This window comes from Aythya ferina (assembly GCF_964211825.1).
Source record: "Aythya ferina genome assembly, chromosome: 16".
Classification (NCBI taxonomy): Eukaryota; Metazoa; Chordata; class Aves; order Anseriformes; family Anatidae; genus Aythya; species Aythya ferina.
Genome location: NC_140315.1, coordinates 4,804,919 through 4,825,389, shown reverse-complemented (window position 1 = coordinate 4,825,389; position 20,471 = coordinate 4,804,919). Strand labels below are relative to the sequence as shown.

The 20,471-nt window shown below is 43.0% G+C and overlaps 1 protein-coding gene and 1 long non-coding RNA gene across 6 annotated transcripts in view; one reads left to right on the top strand and one right to left on the bottom strand.

Annotated features, from left to right (window-relative positions):
- Nucleotides 1-20,471, top strand: part of PHACTR3 (phosphatase and actin regulator 3) — a 105,808-nt gene that overhangs the window by 41,331 nt on the left and 44,006 nt on the right. For all 3 annotated transcript variants that reach the window (XM_084537880.1, XM_084537881.1, XM_084537882.1), the window contains 3 exons: nucleotides 14,346-14,507; nucleotides 15,388-15,465; nucleotides 19,808-19,990. In XM_084537880.1, the coding sequence (XP_084394006.1) occupies nucleotides 14,346-14,507; nucleotides 15,388-15,465; nucleotides 19,808-19,990 (423 nt within the window). The remainder of the gene's footprint in view (nucleotides 1-14,345; nucleotides 14,508-15,387; nucleotides 15,466-19,807; nucleotides 19,991-20,471) is intronic.
- LOC311445600 overlaps nucleotides 1-20,471 on the bottom strand; it is a 245,444-nt gene that overhangs the window by 192,597 nt on the left and 32,376 nt on the right. Inside the window, exon 2 of one of the 3 annotated variants that reach the window (XR_014698533.1) lies at nucleotides 15,627-16,209. The exons of the other annotated variants lie outside the window; for them this stretch is intronic. This is a non-coding gene — a long non-coding RNA (uncharacterized lncRNA). Of the gene's footprint in view, nucleotides 1-15,626; nucleotides 16,210-20,471 lie in introns of those variants that run through there. 3 annotated transcript variants of the gene reach the window in all.

Here is a 20,471-nt window from a genome sequence, read left to right as displayed (position 1 = left end):
ATAAGAAGGTTTGCATTATAAAGCAGGAACATTTGATTTCTTTCAGCTGGCTTGGCCAGTTTTTGCTTAGGAGATGCTCAACTATCAAAGCTTTACACTTTTAATGTTGACTAAATACTAAGAAGTACTTCCCTTCTCCCCTTGCCCTTCTGCCAACTCCAGTGAGGGGTGGGGGTGGGGGGGGGGAAGAGCTGAATTTGGCTTTGCTGAATTTAGATCTGTGATAGTGATCATGCCACTCTAAAATCAAGGCCCAAACACGCTCTCACTCTGACCTACGTGAGAATATAGGATATCCACAAATTTGGTGAGGGTGGAACACATGCATTTGCAGTGCATAAGCAAAAAGTCCAAAGCCAAAACAAAAAAAAGCAAACATGAGGAAAATGCTGGTCTATTTTGCTCTGAAACTGGAGCAACACCCCTATGCAGCTGCACAGCATAGGCTATGTCCCATGAAAATACTCTGTTCACATAGCACATGGTAACTGTTGAAGGTTAAAGGCACTGAGCAGAAGTGATCTGTACAGAGACTAAAGCCACCGTGCAATGTCTCATTTTGCTTCTCACCGCCAGGCCTCTGTGCCAGGGCAGCAGGCAGAGACGTCCCATTAGTTTTACGTCACCTTCTGGCACAGGCGGGCTGTCATCGAACGAGAGGCTGATGGTAACACCAGATCTGTGCACGATTGTTTTGACCAGCAGTACAGGTTTCATCCAGATCAAGCATGGGCAAATGATCATATTTCTGTCAAATCAGCCAGAGCTGTGATGTAGAGTATATGCCAGCTCTGTGCTTTTATGCCAGATTGATGCCAACTGTGGGAAGACAGACAATGCTCGGTACGGCGTGAAGCCCAAGTGGCACAGGCAAATGGTACCAGATCCAGCAAAAGGCTTGTTGGAACAAAGCTGCCTGATCAATATTTTTTGAACACATTGGAGATAGTAGAATGATTTTTAACTCAATCTCTACTCAATCTCTGGGACTGGAAAGTTTTGATCTGACGCTAAATGCCCTAAAACTGAATTTATTGGATACAAGCCCAAGACTTTATGAACCAAGGCATACTTGTTCATGCTGATCTTCTAAGGGCTTGTCTACCTTGTGGGAAAGATGCTGTGTTAGGGCACCTGAGCTGTTGTGTCTACTTCAACGCCATGGAAATACATCACTCCTTCCATCCAGCACACTATTAATTGGCAGTGCTTCTTAGCTCCCCATGTGAGAGCCCGTGGCTGTACGAATGCCGCAGCGATGGTTAAGCACCCTGCCTCGCTTGGGTTACTCAGACATCTCCAGCACAATGCCTCTCTGTACGTTTTACAAACATCTCTTGTTTCCATTTCCTTATTAAACAGAACAAAGAATGAAATCATAAGATGTTTTATTTTCAGCTTAAGCATTCTGTTCTGGTTTTGGTGGTTTTACTGTGAATTGCATATTATGGGTAACATACCCATGTGTTTTTGCAAACACGATCTCTCTGAGTGGCCCCCACAGGAACTCACAGGACACATAACTCTGGGGCACACTGAGAGAGCGGCACCCAGGCCACGAGGTCAGCATGTGAACAGAATCACTGAGTGCCAGCACATGTCAAAGAAGGAGAGTCTAACGGGGCAGGGTTTGAGCTGTTCAGGATAAAATGCCCTCTTTAAACTCCCGGGGAAGCATTCTGTTTGCTGGTTCATTGTGCCAGAAAATCTTAGTCCTATGCCCACACAAAACGTCATCGTGGCCAGTATCAATATCAGTCCACTACAGGGAGATCACAGGGACAGCCTAGCACCTGCTCTGCTAATCAGGGGCCAGTTAGGTCTTTAGGGTCAGGCTTCACTGCCCAGCAGTTTGAGGAAGGCACGCTGCTTCACTAGCCATACCTGCTTCTTTGTTTATGCAAAGATCTACGTTTTTCAGTGCTGTCAGTCCAGTCTCTTAAACTTGCTGCCCTCAGCACTAAGAGATGAGCTGGGTGGGCTTCTAGCAAGCATGCAGCCACTGTGAGCAACTGTGTGGGGAAAGGATGCCCTGGTGATCATTCTGCCTTATTTCCAAATAAACGTGTTTTATTAAACTTGAGGCACTATCTGACCTCATCATCCAAGGGTTATACCCGATAGCCAGATGTCAGAATCATATATATATATATATATATTTTGTTTCTTTCAAGCTTTTCCCCTGCTTTAAATAGAAGAATTAATTTTTCCACAGGGAAAGGCTCTTCTATTAATAGCACTAGGAGATCATTTCAGCACTTGAAAGGAAAAAATTACTTGAGCTTTTTTTTTTTTTTTTTTTTTTTTTAAATACTTTAAAAATATTGTAAGTTACTTCATTGTGCAAGCAAGAATGCCCGCCTTCAGAGTTTTAATTACTGGGGAAAAAATCTCTAAGTTCAAAAAATAAAAGTAGTGAATGAGACTATGTGAAATGGCTGAAAATAAACATCTTCAAACAATCTGGCCTTATGTGTCAGTTCTCTCTCACGCTTTGATAATCTCATCTCAGTTGCTGAAACCGATTTATACAGATTGCATAGGATGCTCGCAGATGATTGAAAGGACTTCTGCTTATCCACTGCAGTGAACTGCCAATAATGGGTAATGTTCTGAAGGGCAGCCTCAACCCATGACCTCCTTCCTATAAGGTATAATGGAGAAAATTTGTCCAGTTACACTTCCGTGATCTCACACTCCAAGATCTCTCCTCATTCATTTAAGAAAATGAGAGGAAAACAAGCCTTAGGCTTCTCTGCCTTTTCCAAATAAACTTTGTTATCCTCTTATGTAAAACACTAAGAGACTAGTCCAAGTGGCAAAGAGCTTTATACACAGCTTCACTTAAAAGCAAAAACATAAAACATGTTTTGTTCTGCAGTCACAGAAATTTCAGTCATTTATTGTAATGAATGGGCGATGTCGAAAGAACATATGGTATTTTTAGCTCTGCTTCATTACCCAGTGTGGTAAACCAATCCTGAATACTTGTAATGTCTAAAAGCTTTCTCTGAGAAGAAAGGTTCTTCCTGCACAGTCTTGATTAAAGTCAGACTGTTATTGTCCAGAGGATCAGCAACTGTACTGGGCAGGAAGAGAAGGCTGCGTGCAGGGCAAGCAGTCAGACTTGTACGGATGGTGAAGTGGTAGCAAAAAAAAGGAGTTGTTTGTAAAAGCAGAATCAATATAGGGAAGAGGAAAAGTAGCCCAGGGAGAAAGGGAATAGTCTTTGACAGGGAGGTGTAATTTCAGAATGACAAACTGCACCTGACCTTATGTTCAGGCATTTAGGACTGAAGCTCCATATTAGGGACAGATAAACTCAAGCTAGCATGATTCAAACACGGCAGTGTAAGGCATAATACGTGCCTATAAATGCAGTAGAGTACATAGGCACATTTGATACCAATTTCTTTTGTTACCGTGTTTCACCACATTTTTGTTTTTACTGTTCTGTTTTTTGTATGACTCCATTTGATCTGCCAATGAACTTGGCTTATGCTTGGCTAAGCTGACCTTTCTTTTTTCTTTATTACTGCACTAAATCCTTGAATTAGTTTGATATGATCTGTTCAGTCTAGTCACAAGCCAAATTATGAGGGATCTGGCTTATTCTCAATGAAGTGAAGGAATTTCAGAATGAAGAATGGATTTCTGCCCTGAACATCCCCTGCTATTTCTAAATACAGAACCATAGGAAGCTCCAAACAGATTTAGTTTGGATATAACTAATGCTGCCAGGAAGGAGTGGGCACGGAATAGCACAGATCAGCCTGGCAAAGCACTGAACACCTTTTCAGTTCTTATAAGAGCCTGTGGACTTCAGAGTTTCTTGGAACATCCCAGGATCAAATCCAAATTGTGCCTAGACAAGTGAAATTCAATACCATCATTACACAAAACAATCCACAAAGTCAACAGCAGTCTGAAGCCTCTGCAAATACCAAAGAGCTACGGCATACATTTCAAGACAGCGATATGGAAATCTTTAAATATCTTAGTTTTCATTACACTCACAAGTAATCAGTTTTTGGAGCTAAGATATTGGCACTTCCTCTGTTAGCACCCGTGTAGGTTTCTGGCACAAAGATGCTTCCAGGAGATTTTTGTGGATTTTTAGTGGCATACCCCAAAAGACTCACAGGGTTCCTTGGGAGGAAGCAGATATTATAATACTAAGGGGGGGGGGGGGCATCTCTGTTTCCAGCTCTCCATGAATCATGCGAGCAGCTGAGAATACAGTTAAAATATGAAAGCTGAAAAGAAACTGAGTAGTTATTCCATTTCTCTTCCTCTTGGAAGAACTAAAAAAATACATAAATTTAGGTCAGACAGGGTAAAAATATTCCATGTTGTTTTTCCTTCCATGATTTTTGGGCTTTGTGAGACTTGTAAGAACAGGCCCATGGTATGGTTGAAGTGAACAAGGCTCTTATTTACTTTAAAAATAAAAAAAAAATCATGTTAAAACAGAAGTTCAGTCCCTATTCTGTGGTGGTTTTAAAATGAAGGTTTTCTCAGAAATCTGGTTATCCCTTTCAATTAAAAAAAAAAGAAAAAAGAAGGAACCAAGGGGAAAGAGTCCAAGTATTCTTGCTGATGAGAGGCAAATGTTAGAAAAATATTCATTAGATGATTCCTCCTCAAAAACATAACCCAAATGAAAATCAAGAGCTGTTAGGAGACCAAAGAACTGACTAGAACTGTTGTTCTTAAAAAAAAAAAAAAAAAAAAAAAAGCAAAAAACAAACTTGTCTGTACAAAGAAGACCAACAGAGCTTCCTTCCATGCTCTTAATTTTGGCAATCTTTGTTCTTTTGCATTGCCACTAACCAGCAAAATAGAATTGTAATCGCATGTTCCCACAACACATCTCAGTATCACAGAATCCCACCAGGATTTTGTTGTTGTTATTTTTTTTTTTTTTTGCTTTACACCATTATATTGTACATGAAGTCTGTAAGACTGGGACTGGACAAATCTTACCTGCTCAGATGAACTGTTCAGAACAGGATTTTGGTCAGTAACTTCGGTACGTATGAGAAACATGGCACAGAGAGGGCCTGTTGTACCGATACAGATTTAAGAGGCTCCGCACCCCCCCACACTGGCTGATGTAGGGTGAGCAGGATGGTGCCTGATGCATTTGCCACATGGTGATGCTTTCGGTGACACATGGTGACCTTCCAGGCACTTAAAGGCAGATGTGGGGATCCTTTACAAACGCTGCTATCTAACAGGCTTTAAAATATCAAGAAGTAATTTCTCAGCAGCTACTACTTATATCTTATCTAACTCAGTATTCATTGTACCAACTTTGAATAAGTTTGTGTGCTACCTCTTGCTCTCCTGCTTATTCCAGGTAGTTCTTTCCAAAATGGTGTCAGCAGTGTAGTCTTTAAACATCACAACTGTACATGCTGTTGCCTAATTTTCCAAATAGTAACCATCTGCAAACATATCATAGAAGTTTATTATGTGGCATTTGCAGTTTCTGTGTACCATTAATTTAAGAGCCAGTGACTTTCAGTACCAACTCGCAAGAATTTGCACGTGTGTTTGAGGACTTTGAAGCTCATAATTTAGTAAGAGAAATAATGAATGTCATCCTTCCACTGGAAAGAAACTAGGAGAATTCTTAGTCCATCTCTGGAAGGATGGTTGTTTACTTTGATTTGCATTTTTGCTTTTAATAATAACCTTGTTTCCTTTGCACTTTTTAAGGAAAAAGCTTGTCCTCTGTCAAGTTAAAGGGCCGCAATATTACATTACCTAACAAATACCATTCTTTTTGCAAACCAGAGGATGCTGAGTCCCTCAGCACCAGCTCTTCCCAAACCACTTCTAACAGGCTGCACTGCTTGCTAGTGTAGACCCAGCTGATACAGCACAGTAGCAATGTTTGCTGTGTGTTTGCACATACATGCGTGTCTTTCCAACAACATCATGGACAAGAGGGTTTGTGGTACCCTGCTCTAATCTGGCTACTGAGTACTGAGTATAACTGCCTCTTTGGAAAATACCAGCAGACATCAGAACAACTGGACCTTTAAAACAGTGCTCCCCTCAAGGCATTCCCCACAGAGAAGTCTCATGCTTACAGAACATTACGTGCAGGAGACCGCCTTCTCTAGAATGGGTTTAACCATTCACTCGGGTGATATGGCCTCCCAAGGAGGGTTTCACTGCAATTTACATCCCAACCAAATGCAAAAACTGCTGGCAGCTTTGTAACAGTTTTACAGAGAGCCAAAATAGATGCAAAATCTTTAGATGAAAGTTGAATTCAGTCATTATACTTGTTTTCTGTACTACCTTCCTCTGTGGCTGGTCTGTGTTTTGTCACATTTTTGTCTATGCATTTCTTCTTCCAAATCTCTATCCCATTCTGCATAACAGGCTTAGAGTTGCATCAGAGACTGTTGACTACTGCACATTTTTTTGCCAAGGGTTGTGAGGAAAGTGAAAGTGCAAAGCAGCAGAGGTGATAAAGGAAAAAAAGAAAAAAGGCAGCTGCTCTTGCATTTTGCAAAGCAGAAGGAATGCTTTCTACCTGTAGTAGTGACAAGAAGCAGTGACAGAGCACCATCGGAGATCTGCGGTGCATTGAAGAAAGAAAACTATACATTTAATTACAAGGGCATGAGAGTGCATAGGACATGAGGATTTGATTATTTCTCTAATGTACAAGTTTGGGATGGATATAACAGTGACAACTGGTTGTATAGCTGACAGGCACAGACTCCCATAGACAGAAGAAACTAAACAGGTTGATTCTGGCAATGCGCTGTTACCTTTCAGCATGGTGCTATTACACCAATAACTTCCAGGGTGTAACATCTCCCTGTAAACATAACTTCTATCAGGGAAAAGCAGCAGTGAAATGAATCGGACAGTGCCTCTTGGAGACAGCAAAGGATATGTTTCAGCCTGCAGACTCCCCAAGGAAGCTATTAAAAACATCCTTTCAACAAGCTTACAGCCAGAATACAGCTAATTAAACAACTGTAGGTGATACAACACTGGTTCTGCAGAGGAGACAGTGTTACCATGCTGAGTCCAGGGAAAAGCCTAGTTCAAGTCATTCCTGCACTGCCTGGGCTTGGGCTCCCCCTGTCCTGCAAAACAGCACCTCTGAGAGGCTTGGGGAAAAACCCCAGTCCCGGGAATTGCCAGCACCTGTGGTACAAAACCCTCTGCAGATGCAGGATGGATGGGCAAGGCTCGGTGTGCAGCCTGGCTCCTGGCCCTCTGCTGGGATGGTGCTCATTTGACTTTATTTGAAGGGATTTTTTGTAAATCTCAGACGATGCTCTTCTGTTGCTGCCTGAGCAAGTTCTCACTGGGTGGTGTGAAGCATGCAAATGCCAAAGGTGATGTTTTACAGGCTCAGGTAACTGAGTTAACTGTGATTATACAGCAATCCTTCATTAGGCTCATTTTCTAACTGTTATTTAATTCTTCCTTATCCAGGTAAAGCATGTTGCCGGTTCCTTTATACAAACACTGAAAAACTTATTTTGTTAATGAACTGCTAATGTCACACTGTGTGCTGTAAATGATGGGAAGTGCTGCTGGGACTTGACACAATGATCCATAAGCCTGAAAGGCTCCTGATTAATTCTTTGCACCTTGGCTCATACAGCAGTAATGCTGTTAGGTGATATGTCAGCTTCCTGAAGGAACATCTTCTGGAAGAAATCACAAATCTCAAGCATATAAAGTGTATTTTTATCTAAGAGATGTAGCTGGAGTTGCCACTTCCCTGCTCTCTTTCCTTTGATAAGCATAATCTGTTTCCCATTCATTTCAGCTAAACCTGGTTCTGAAATCCAAATAGTTTGAAGGGAAGCACAGCATGACAGAATGGAAATAAACTTCCTTGGCAAGCACAGCCCCCTCCTACCACCCACAAATTATGTTTTTTTTTTTCTTCTCTTTCAATTAAAGAAAAATGTTAAATCATAATTTAACATACTAAAGAGCAGTGGAAATGATAGAACAAGGATACATGGCAAACTTTTGAGTTTGAAGTGAAAAAGGAAGCTTGGGTGCAGGAGCCCACATGAAAGGTGGAAAGCAAAAAACAGTAACTTATATTTTCACGTGGGCAAGTGTAAAAACCTAATCAGGATTCACACTCCTTGGCTAAAAGAAAGGTGATACAGCCCAGGAAAAGCCTGTATTCTGTGGAGGCTGAACCCAGAGCTGTTTTGGGTAGGGTGCCCATAAAGGACTCTGCTCCCTTCTGCCATTTCTCATGTTTTCACCCTGCCTTCACATATCTCCATGAGTCTGAAGTCTGCACAAATTTAGTATTGCAGATTTTCCCAAAGGTAACTCAGTGAATGACAAAGTCATCATGCGGCTGAACCTGGCCCACTATCCAGCTGCCTCCTTTCAGGATTAAACTGTTGGGGGAGGTGAAATCATGAGCATGTTGTTCCGTAACTGATAACAATTCTGAGAAGAGAGAGAGGAGAATTTAAGCCAAAGCTATTTACACTATTGGCCATACATAAACTATAAATCTGGCTAGGTAAATGTCTGAACTTGCACCTCAGTCCTGTAATTTTCCCTACTTTGTTTTAATATTTTTATGGTGTAACAAATATGCTGCGTCACAGCAGCAATCTGTATCACGTCAGCAGTTGTGCATCCAGAAGGAGCTTATGACTGCATTCAATGCTGCACTATAGGCACCTTGCCTTCTCTAAAGAAATAAACCATCAGGAACTAATTTTTCTGTTTAACAAAGTATTCAGTATATTTTTTTTCCAAACCAAAGCAAAACAACATTGAAACATTCACAGCTCTAAATACAACTGAAGTCCTTCAAAAATTATATAAATTTCAGGTTCATCAAAAGCTTTTTTCTCATTTCTAATTCTGATTTCTAATTTCTAATAGTCATTCAAAATAGGAAAAATCAAGACTCTGTATGTTCAGAAAACTGAAATAGAAACTTTCGAACTGGAACATTCCACTGCAGCTTTCTTTCAAAGAGAGTTCACAAAGAGAGTGTGTCTGCAGAAACGCAGGTGACAGAAAACATTTTTAGCACAAGGAAGAGCTCCATCACAGGAAACATCTAACAACTGCAATAAAAAAGCTCGTCAGATTGAATTCTGCTTCTCTGGAACATAACAGAAGTACTCAAAGTCTCTAGACACAAACAATTTGCCCCTGTACTGGAGACTCAGTCATTGTGCTCAGTTCTTCCTGCCTTTAGGATGCTGAACTAAGGAAAAGGGACTTATTCCTGTTGCTAATTCTCTCCCAGAGCTCAGGAGAATCCTTACTTTAAAACCAAGACAACCTCTCTGCCTTCTTCCACCCACAGGTTTCTCTCACTAGATAAGAAGCATTCTCTGCACAGAGCACCTTTGTAGAGAAGCGCTGTTTCTTGGCTAACATCACAAATGTCTGGGCTGCGTGATTCAGGACTGACCAGTAGTAGATGTGAACCCTTTGAAAGCTCAGCTCTCCCTGTGACATCCTGCTTAGCATCCTTTATAAAGGGGGACATGAACTCTAGGCAGCACTGGAGTTAGCAGTGGCAAAGGCATGTCTATCGCAGAAGCTGAAAAGGTCATTTTGATTCCACTCTCTGTCTCTACCCTCTGGAGGGGATCAAAGGGAGCCTCTTTTGCCTTTTTTTTAAACTTTGCATCTGGTTGCAAAGATGGATGCAGTAATGATAAAGGGGGCAACATGCAGAGCTGCATCACAAACCAACACATCAGAAAACAGAGCACGCCTGCCTTACAAATTTGCCTGCAGCTCCTCTCTGCTGTGTTATTTTTAAACTGCCTGCAGGTTGCAGATTTTTCAGTGGCCCTTCTCCTAGAAGTGCACACAGGGGATTTAGGAAGGCACAGCTTCCATTACCATGAATAGAAGTTAACAAATTCCCAGCACATTAAAATTCAGCATCCTTCGTCTTCCCATAAACTTCTCGTTGCAATTTGTGTATTCACAAAAGAGCCTCACAGGTCCCTCCCAGCCCCTCTCCGGGGCAAGGTCAGCATACCCCAGCTCTGCATTCCTGATGTGCCCAGCTGCCACACTGCAGCCTGCAGAGAACAGCCTGCAGTTGCTGTAATCAGCAGCCCAGGCATCATTTGACAGTCTCTTTGGCTTACCAAAAAAGACAAGAAGTTAGACTCAACTGACTGAACCTATTTTTACCCCAGCATCATCCTCTCAGCACCAAAAATGTCCACAGTACCAAGGAGGGCTGTGTGCAGGCCTGGGGCACTCTCCCATCACACATCCCGGACTCAGACTCCACAGGACTCCCAGCAAACTTGCCCCAGTTCTGCAGGAGTCTGGATGGAACAGAGCCAGGACTTGATATCAGTAAATGGGAGAGGTCTGATGTGCAGGAACACTGCATGGTCCACGCACAATTCCTATAGAGAAGAGAGGAACGGGAAGAGTGGTATTTTTATGCTACTCCACCACTTTAAAGAAGAAAGCAATGGAGCATTTTTCAGACATACTGTTCAACCACAACTGCTACCAAAGTAGACAGAAGCTGCAGATGCTCAGACTCCAAGGGGTCAGGCACTGAAGCCAAACACGACAAATACCATGTTTTCTTTCCTTCTTCTCTCTTGCCTGTTTATTCTGCAGCCCAGAGCAGCACTGCAGAGCACTGCCCATTGGGTCAGAACCTCTCCCCTTGTCTAAGGCGCTGTCTCAGACATCAGACCACTCACACTCTTGGCCAATGTCAGGAGCTGTAGAAATCACCCCAGCTGGCACCGTGAGGAACGCTTGCCCAGCCTCATCAGACAGGCGTGTGATAGATGAGGAGTTTGTTTTGGATGCGGAGCTCCAGCACAGGAGCCTTTGCCCTCTGCAGGGTACACCAGGGACTCACAAGTAATTTCAATAGAAAAAGCCAACAAGCGCCAGTCAGAGCTAATGCTCTGGCTCCACAGGGCTGAACTGTGTCCTTGGGGGACAGCGTGGGACAGCTGAGCCTGGCCTCCCTGCCCTGGACTGGGGTGCTGGGGGTTAAGCTGGTGCTGACTCAGCCCTGTGTAAGGCCCGGCCCTCATCCTTCCATGTTACACAGCTAGTGAAGCTGTTGCTCGCTTCTCCCAGCCGATTTGGAGAGTCCCGACTTGGCTCTTGGCTGTTTATATTTCGCAGACATTCTCCATGTAATTGCATGGCCTGGCCCCAGGCTATCAGGCTCTGGGAGAAATAACCGCATTATTCCACAGAACAGTTAGCATAATTAAAATATCGACTGCAGATTAAAAAATGTGCTGAATACTTCACAGAGTGGTTGGAGGGTTGGCAAGTCTTGGCAGCTTGCTGGCTGCAGGAGCTGGCTGGTATTTAGATGCGCCTGCTCCTTCAGCATTCCCTGCTGTACGTGGGAACTGCTTTTTGTGCTGTCAACTCCTCATCTCCCAAGCAGCCAACCCACACCCAAGAAGAAAGGAACTGACTAGAAATGAGGAGCTCCAAGGGCTTTCTTGTGATTCTTATTGCCAGTGAGACCATTTCCTTGTTATTTATGACTTCAGGACATCTGTCTTACTGTGTCTCTGTCTATTTTTATTTGTGTCCATCTCTCCAAATGTACAGTGTAGGAACTGCATATGGTGAGAACGTACCAGGTGATAAAACCATTTGCTTAAGAACTCTCTGTACCATCTGAAAAAGCATTAATAAATTTTAAAAGCCAATGAAAACCTCCACCGGAACATTTGTTTTAGCTACTATCTTCTCTTTGGTGACTGATGTGTATTTCATCTGCGACCAATCCAAGGTAGAAATCTACATTTCCAGAGCCAAGAGGGCAGAAGGGGATGGAAGACAGAAGGGGATGGAAGAAGCCCCACTTACAAGACTGGCAGAAAGCACAGAAGCATTGACCACTGCAGGGCATTTAGGGAATTCTTAGCGCCTTTGCAGTATCTTCCCCTTCTCTTTCCCAGGGGAATATGTGGGATAACAGACATTGCTAGGGACACGCAGATTTGGGTTTGAATGGCTTCTTGGTTCCATCTAAATCCCCTCCTATCTGGCAAAAACGGTAAAGCAATCTCATGCTATGTGTGGATGATGCCTAAAACACTTTGCAGACACCTACATCCTGAATGAAATGCAGCAGGGCCAGCAACCTGCCAAGGTACTGCTCTAAGTCAGATTCTTCTCTAATCTTCACTTACATGCTTGAGAAATTCCAGCGATGATAGGAAGCGCTCTTGCAGCAGTGCAGCCTCACAGGCAGACAGGGACGGTGGAGCTCAGGCTGTCCTACACCACTGAAAAAACTTCCAGGGCCAAGGCTCTGATTTACAGTCTGATCTACAGCTCTTTTGAGAGGAGCTAATTTTATGAACATTTCCATTCCCACTCGAGGGATGTCACAAGCAATGGCCAAATGTTATTTTCTGAGGCTTCTATTACAGCTTTAAAGTAATCATAATAGCAAATTAATAGCAGATCTTCTCTGCCATTTTCCATTCTCATTGCCATCTCCATAATCAAGAGCAGCTCTACTTCTTCAAAGCTTATTTCTGTGATACTTCTTAGTTTTGAATATGCAATTAGGGAAGAAGCATGATATCTTGGCACTCTAACTGTACTCTGTAGGCTACTGCCCTCCCCCTGTGCTAGGCTCTGTGCTAGTTTCTTTTTTCAACTTCTTAATATTGACCTCCAGACTGCTAACCATAAATAGCACCTTGGGTAGACACAATCATTTCAAAACCTAAAATAGATTTTTATGTACATTTAAAAGCCTTTCTAAATTAAACCCAATATAAACTCTATGAATTTAGAGAATCTTTTGTCTCATTCCACTACATTGAAAGAGAAATTCACTGAACATGTACAGTGGGAGAGAAAGAAAAAAAAAGTTTCAGCCTTTTCTCTTGTTCTGGTAGTTCACATGGCCAGGTTTGCAGTTTGCCTCCACTAAATGATTCATCTCTCTTACCCACATTTTCAAAATTAAATGGAAGAGGAGGAATGTGTTCATTCCCCTGCTGTGTTTAATAATCTCCCCCAAATTGTTTCCTATTTACTTGGAAATCCCCACTTCCATGCTGTGATTTAAGCATTTTCACCCTGTTGACTTAAAAACAAAGCCTACAAGATGCTATATAGTTTTTTATCTTGCAGTCATACAGCGATTTATGATAAATGTTGTTCCAGAGAGAAATTACTTGGAAACGTGCATATGTTCATAGCTCCATGTCTGATAACTTATCGCAGCTTCTTTTACCAGTCACTGTACTGGTGCTCAAATACAAACCTCAATAAAGCCACCAGTAACACCACCAATCGAACTGGGCTTCTTTCTTTCATGGTACTGGCCAGCACACAACTGTGAATAGTCAGCATACATGTACATGCATATTGTTTCACAATTGTATATTGTTTGAGTGTATTTTCAAGACAAAATATTAAAAATACCTAAATTGCTTTTCCAGCTGAAGTATTATCTGTAAATTCCTGTGGCTTGGCAGGACAAAAGGGAAAGAATTTTCCCCTTAGCTTCCTCAAGGAATAAATTTGCACAATAGTTGTAGGATTTTATTTACATAGCACATATCAAACAAACTGTTCTTATAGAACAGCATTAGCTCACACATGTCAGTGTGTTCTGTGCTAGCTTATGTGAAGAGAGTTCATTTAACAGGCAGGAATATCCTGCACCCTGAGAACAGAAATGGAAGCTGGGAATTCAGAGGGGACCTGAGCTTTCTCACACTCTCAGCTTTTCATAAAGGTCTAAAGTTTTCTAAATGAACATTACATTTATGTGATTAACTGGAGTTTGCGTGGGCCTAATTTGCAGATGTGTTAAATTTCTACTGCTCCTACTAAAGCTCTCTGGAGCACCCAGCTCCCCACATTTCAAAAGGCTGTAATGCACAGTTACACAGCCCTTGGGAAGGAGAGCAACACCGCTCCCTTGGTGAGTCCCAGGCATGGTTAAAGTCAGGAAAGAGAAGGAATAAAGCACAGGGTGTACAAATTAAGTACATCTCCCTCTCTGTGGGCCTCACTAATAGCCTAGAGAGATCCCTGAGGGACAGCAGCAGCAGAGATACTCCAGTATTTGGCATCCAGAGGGGTGCTGTGCAAGGCTGCAGCCAGGAGGAAACACTGGGCTGGCCCAGCAAGGCTGAGTGCCTCTGGCTGGCATCCCTCAGCCTGGCTGCTGGCTCCAGCAATACAGTGACAAAGTCTTATGGTGCTTAACTTGGCGACTAGACCAAATATGTGTTAGCTGAGGAGCCTCCATTCACCTGCCTTTTTGCTGAAGCCATCTGTCTAACTGCTGGCTTTCCTCTCTCTTCTCTTCCCAGATGAGATGGAGCAGTCCCCTGCAATGCGTTCTGACTACTTGGTCTCAGGGATTAGAACTCCGCCAGTGAGGAGAAACAGCAAACTGGCAACACTGGGCAGGATCTTCAAACCATGGAAGTGGAGGAAAAAGAAGAATGAGAAACTAAAGCAGACCTCTGCAGGTACGATGAGAATGACAGTCTGATGCTGCACAAGGCAAAGCTCAGCTTGGGTGAAATTTCCTTACATAGGAAACACTAACGATGACCTGACCTAAACCTAATTCAGAAATCCCAGCATGTTGGGAATTCATGACATTTAAGGCTAGAAAAAGCCCATACAGGCTGACTTCCTATGTAATGCAATATAATACATCTAAAAGAAAAGGTCAAAATAAGAGTGAAGCACAAGCCTCAATACAGACTGCTTTTCATGGGCTGTCTCTTCTCCAAATAGGCTACTTTTATGTCTGCAAGTATCATCACCCCTTTTATTTGGGGTGAAGATTATTTAGGTCACAATAACATTATGAAAAGTGACAGGAAGGAGCTGCAGCATGTCAAGTTCCTTCCCTCAAGCAGCTGTCTCTGCAGTGGAGGAGCCCAGCACACAGCACTGCGCACTCTCGCTGGTCTCCAGGGATGTCCCAGGAGATCAGTAAGGAGACAAACTCACGTGCTAAGATAGGGTGATGTGATTCCCTCCACTTGCCCGATGCCCTGAGGAGTGTCACCATGAAGGACACTATCTCCTGAGGCAGCTCTAACACCTTGCATCAAACAGCACGAAGGCTCTCATACCCCTGTTATTCTGTACTCAATGTGATTAGGCAGCAGGTTAAATCATAAATCTCAGCTCTATGTGCGGGTGATTTTACTACTTTAACAACAGGAAGGGTACAAAACAGGCTGACCAATCCATGCACCTCCAGAATTTCCTGCAGTTCTTTCCAAGCACGCAGTAGTTGAGACCAGAGGGAATTTCCTCATTACAGCTTTCTCATTGAGATATACGAATACTCTGCTGTTAATTGGTGCTGTGTCATGCTACTACTTCTTGCAGTGCTGGAGAAGAAGATGACAGCACGACAAGGTCGGGATGAACTCATTAAGAAAGGCCTTCTGGAGATGATGGAACAGGGTAAGGAAATTTTTTTTTTTTTTAAAAACTCAAATCTTTTTTGGTGCAATAGGAAATGCAAGTCTTCAAAAGAAAAAAACTAACAATCAAAAAAAAAAAAATAAAAGGAAGATCTTAAATCCAAGCACATTAAAGATAAAAAGTGCTTAATATTGAATTCTTCTGATTCCTTTCTGCTGTAATCAGTCCATGCAGTTTGATTTTTGATGGTTTATCACCTTGAATGCTTCTCCAGCTTCACTGGATTTTTACATAGCATGAATGTGAGCTGGTACATATGCAATTCCTCTAAAGCTAGCTAAATCTGACCGCCAAGGAAGTCAGCTTAAACTGGCATAAATATAAACTTAAACATACAGACGCATTCAGCAGGGAAGTTAACATGTACACCTCTTGAATCCAAATCTCATTAAATGATACTAATCTGCCATTTTCAGCAGCCTTCCCAGTAAAAAGAAAAGTTTGCGTCAAAGCATATTGCCATCCTGTGTGCTTGTCATTCATGGGGAAAAGTGAAGCATTTGGTAGTGCCATTTTAAAGTTTTCCTGAGTACAAATCACGTTCAGAAGTCACTGAATGAAAGATGATGAAGTGTCAGAAACACGCACAAAGGTCTGTGGTTCTGTATAGCCCTGCTCCAAAGTCCTGGCAGATGCTCAAGGGACACAGAGATCTGAGTGACTGTTCTGCAAGATCAAGTGAGCTCCCAACGTTATGGACAGCATCCCAATTGCCACTTCCACCTAAACAGAGATTAAAAAAATCCCTCTTTACTTTGTAAACTCTATAGCAGAAAGCACTGTCATGAAGAATGGCCTTTTAAGTTTGACCAGTCTGGTATATAGAAATCACAGAATCACACAGAATTTCTAGGTTGGAAGAGACCTCAAAATCATTGAGTCCAACCTCTGACCTAACGCTAACAGTCCCCACTAAACCATATCCCTAAGCTCTACATCTAAACGTCTTTTAAAGACTTCCAGGGATAGTGACTCCACCACTTCCCTGGGCAGCCTGTTCCAATGTCTAACAACCCTTTCGGGTTGATGTTCTTTGAAACTAATAATTGAGTTTCTTTGTATAAAACAAACGCCGTGCCTATAAATAGGCTGTGGGACAATAGTCAGTGATGCTAGGCTGCAGTGCAACTGCACAACTGAAGAGTCAGAAAAACAGAAAAAGAGCATTTTAAACAGTTTTTTTTTTTTTTTCCCCATTAAAGCAATTATCATATTATTTTATTGGATATATTTTAATGAGTTTTATGTCCAAGTTACAAAATCTATCAAACCATCAGCTTATTCTAAACTGGAAGGTTTTCGAAGGCTCATTTTTAATTCCTGTCCATTGAGCTCTTTCTGTCTCTCATTCTAGACAATTAGTTGTCCTGTCAGCACATCAGCACTACCCAATAGGAAAATACACCCTGTATCTGCTAAGGGCATGGAAGTTCCCCATAATCTATGAATTTGAAAGCATGGGCATGTGAGCATTATGAAACAGCAGTAAAATAAAACTTCTATAGAGCACATTAAACTGTAATAATGAGTTGATAAACATTTTGTATGCATAAAGAACTGGTTGGGAGGAACACAGAGGATGCTAAGTTGCAAGATCATTTTAACAAAATAAAAATAGTTAAAACAAAAGGAATTATGAGAAGCTGCACTTTCACAAAGGCAGCTGCAAACAGACTCTCCAGGCTCCTCTGCCCACCTGTCTCCAGTGAAGCTGCACAGAGCCCCTGTGAACATCACACCAATTTACAGAACCACCCTGTGCCCAGAAAGGAAAGCATGGCTGACAGTCAGTTGAAGGACACTGCAGCTCCCTGCAAGTTATTTTTCTTCACACGGAGTGTTGTGAATCTCCAGGGTTATTTTATTGTATTATCAGTAGAAGCAGCTTATTAACTGGTATCAAAAATTGACCCAAATAATTCTCAGTAAATGATTAGTGCCCTACTTGGACAGAGCTGAAGTGGCAGCAGTTTCACGGCTAAGTCCTCATTTATGCGGTAAGTTGCAGCTGTCAAAGCAGCAACGCTATGCTAAAAAGACTACAGTAAATCCCTAAATCCCTCTATTTCATCAGGCTCTACTCCACTTCCAGAGTCCTGGCTCCTGCTCCCTTTCATTAACAGTCCAAACCAGGACAAAGCTGTAGCCTGAGAAATGTGCAGACCTGCTGCATGCATTCACAACAGCCGTGTCCCAGTCCAGCTTCACAGCGCAAGGTCTGTCGAGCAGCATTTTGAGCTGGGCTGTGTGGCTCAGAGCAAACCATGAAGCTCGCACAGACTCTGCCTCAATCTGTGAGCAGCCCAGGGTGAAATTGCACCATCCATGCTTTGGTGATGAGTCATCCCAACAGGTTATGTCACCCCTTCTCCTCGCACAACCCCAAAAAGCAGCTGCCCAGACACACTGCGCAGACCAAGGTGTGCAGCTGAGCTCCTTCTGCCCCCCTCTCTGCTCACACAAACACCGAGCTGCCCCTTAGACACTCCTGGACCTAAAATACAGCTTTGCTCTAGGTTACAGGCTGCAGGGTCTGGCATACTGAGATTCCCTCCCAGATAAATCCCAGCCCTGCTTCTTCTGATTACTTTGCAATTCCCAGGACTATCTGCTGCTTTCCTTACCAGGGGATTTGAGGTCTGTGCTTTCTCCCACTCCCAGACTCTCTCTAAAATCAAGCTGGGAACCACTGCCAATCAAAGCAGCACGTCCACTTTGATCTAAGCACAAGTTGCTCTCTTTTGACCGAGACCATCACTGCTGAAAGCCTCAGACGTTCCTCAGCAGAGGGCTGTCTTCTGCTTGTCATTACTTCATTAGTCACTGCACTTCCATGACCGGGATCCGAAGGAGCTCTTGTCTCTGTCTGCAGCTCTATTGTGGCACAGCTGTCAGCAGCTTGCCTGTCTGAAGGATGCGAGGAACGTGCGAAGCAGAGTTACCTTGAACACACTTAGGGAGCTTCCCCCAACATTTCTCCCCATTGTGAGCATAAAAACCACTCAGATGTAGCTGTGCACTGAGAGGTAAGGACTGCCTGTCAAGTAACGCAGGCAGCTGTTAATACACCGCTGATTATGTATAGGCTGCCTTCACAATGAGCTGAAATGTAGGCAATGAACTTTTTCCCCCTCCCCTTCCCTGTATCATAGCAACTGTGCTACTGCAGGGGCTATTTTAAGAACAGTAACTTTTCACCAAACGTGATTATGAGGCAGACTGAGTGAGCTCAGCGTACAAAAATACTGCATCCCTTCCGCAGCATCTCTGGGCCAAAACCCGATACCCTTTCCCCAAAAGGGCAATAAATTACTCTGCAGATTGTCCAAATAGTATTAAAAAGGGGTAGCTACAAGTGCTAGCTGTTTTAAATCAATGTTCATGAAACTTGTCATGATATCATTGCAAGAAAACATAGCCCTGTCACGAGCTTCCAGAAAGAGTGTCTAGGGCTGAGAAATACAGGGGAGGAGGTCAGGGGTGGACAGCAGATGTGTCCATCAGCACGGAGCACTGGCTACAATGCGAAGTAATTGCTTTGATTTGCTATGGTGGTGTTGATCTTGTAAATTCTGAGAGAGTTGTGCAGTAAAAGGGTAGTTTGTATTCTGAGGAATCTTGCCTGAATAGGAGAATGCTAGAAAAGCTTCAGTCATCAGGATGCGTACAGCTGCAGGGATCACTGGCACAAAAATCCTTCAGAGTAAGCAAAGGGAGCAGTTTCTAGGTCTGCATGAGGAGGGATTTGAATTTCTGATCAGCTCAATCACACAAGACATGCTTTTTAAAACTGAGTAACTAATGCTGTGCTCAAACCTACACGTCAGTAGGGAATACTAGCAGCCTTGTCCTCTGCGATGCTCCGGGATTACTGCTGGGGCAGCTGGATGGCAGTGTGCTGTGCACGGAGCCTGACACAACATAGACATGTCAGAGCAACCTGTGCCCATGCTACATGGGAGCTCTGCTCAGGAAAGGAACTGCCTCCTCTCCTGCACGTCAGGTGCTTCCAGAGCACAGTGGCCTTCTTGTACAGGCACAATGGCCATTTACCCGGGCTGCTGGGTGCCCACAGAAAAAGATGCCTTATCTAGAAAACAGGGTGTATATTTGTGTCCAGATGGGCTGATGTCCATGGCTTTACATTACAGACGTCCAGCACTTTTAGAAATCAGGTGCTGCTCTATGACAAATCTCAGTCTCCTAACCACTTACTGAAACTACTTGCATCTTTGAGACTCACTCTTCCAGAGAGGATAGCAGGGGGGTTCCCCTTTCACTGCTCGTGGTTTAGTTAAGATTAAATGATTTGGTGTTGTAGATACTGAAGGCAAAGCCTGCACTGGTGATGATGCCACAAGAGCAACGCAGAGTGACCCTCCAGCTCCTGTGTGCCAGGCACTTGACTCTGAAGAGATGCAGCAAGAGAGTACAACGGCAGCCACAACAAATGTGACCTCCCTTGGTGAGGAGCTGCATTTGGATGAGCTGAAAGAAGATGCAGGTATTGGATAAAAATATTTTAAAAAATAATAAAATGTTAAAAGATATATTTATGCTGAGCTGCTGCATGAGCAATCATAGATGCCAGTGGTAGACAGCCTGAGCACCTTGTTCTGCTCAGCTTCCCCATACCAGGTTAGCAATCATTATTTTATAAGTCATTTTTTGAGACCGCTGTCAAACTGAGGGACTACAGAAAGCTTGGCATAATGGGATTAGTTGGATTATGAGACAATCCAACCTTGGCATGGTGCCCCTTTGGTATTAGCAGTGACTGCTGTGAAGATTAAACAAGCTTCTCTCAAAAACACTTCTCAAACTTCTATGCCAAGACTGAAGTTGCCTGTCCTGGCTTGAGAAACAACGACCATGCACAACTTGCTCTATCCATTACACTGTAAATACAAGTGCAGTTCGATGTCATGAGTACAGATAAACTACACCAAGCTCCTTTCATGCAAAGCTCATCTGTGAAGCAGTTC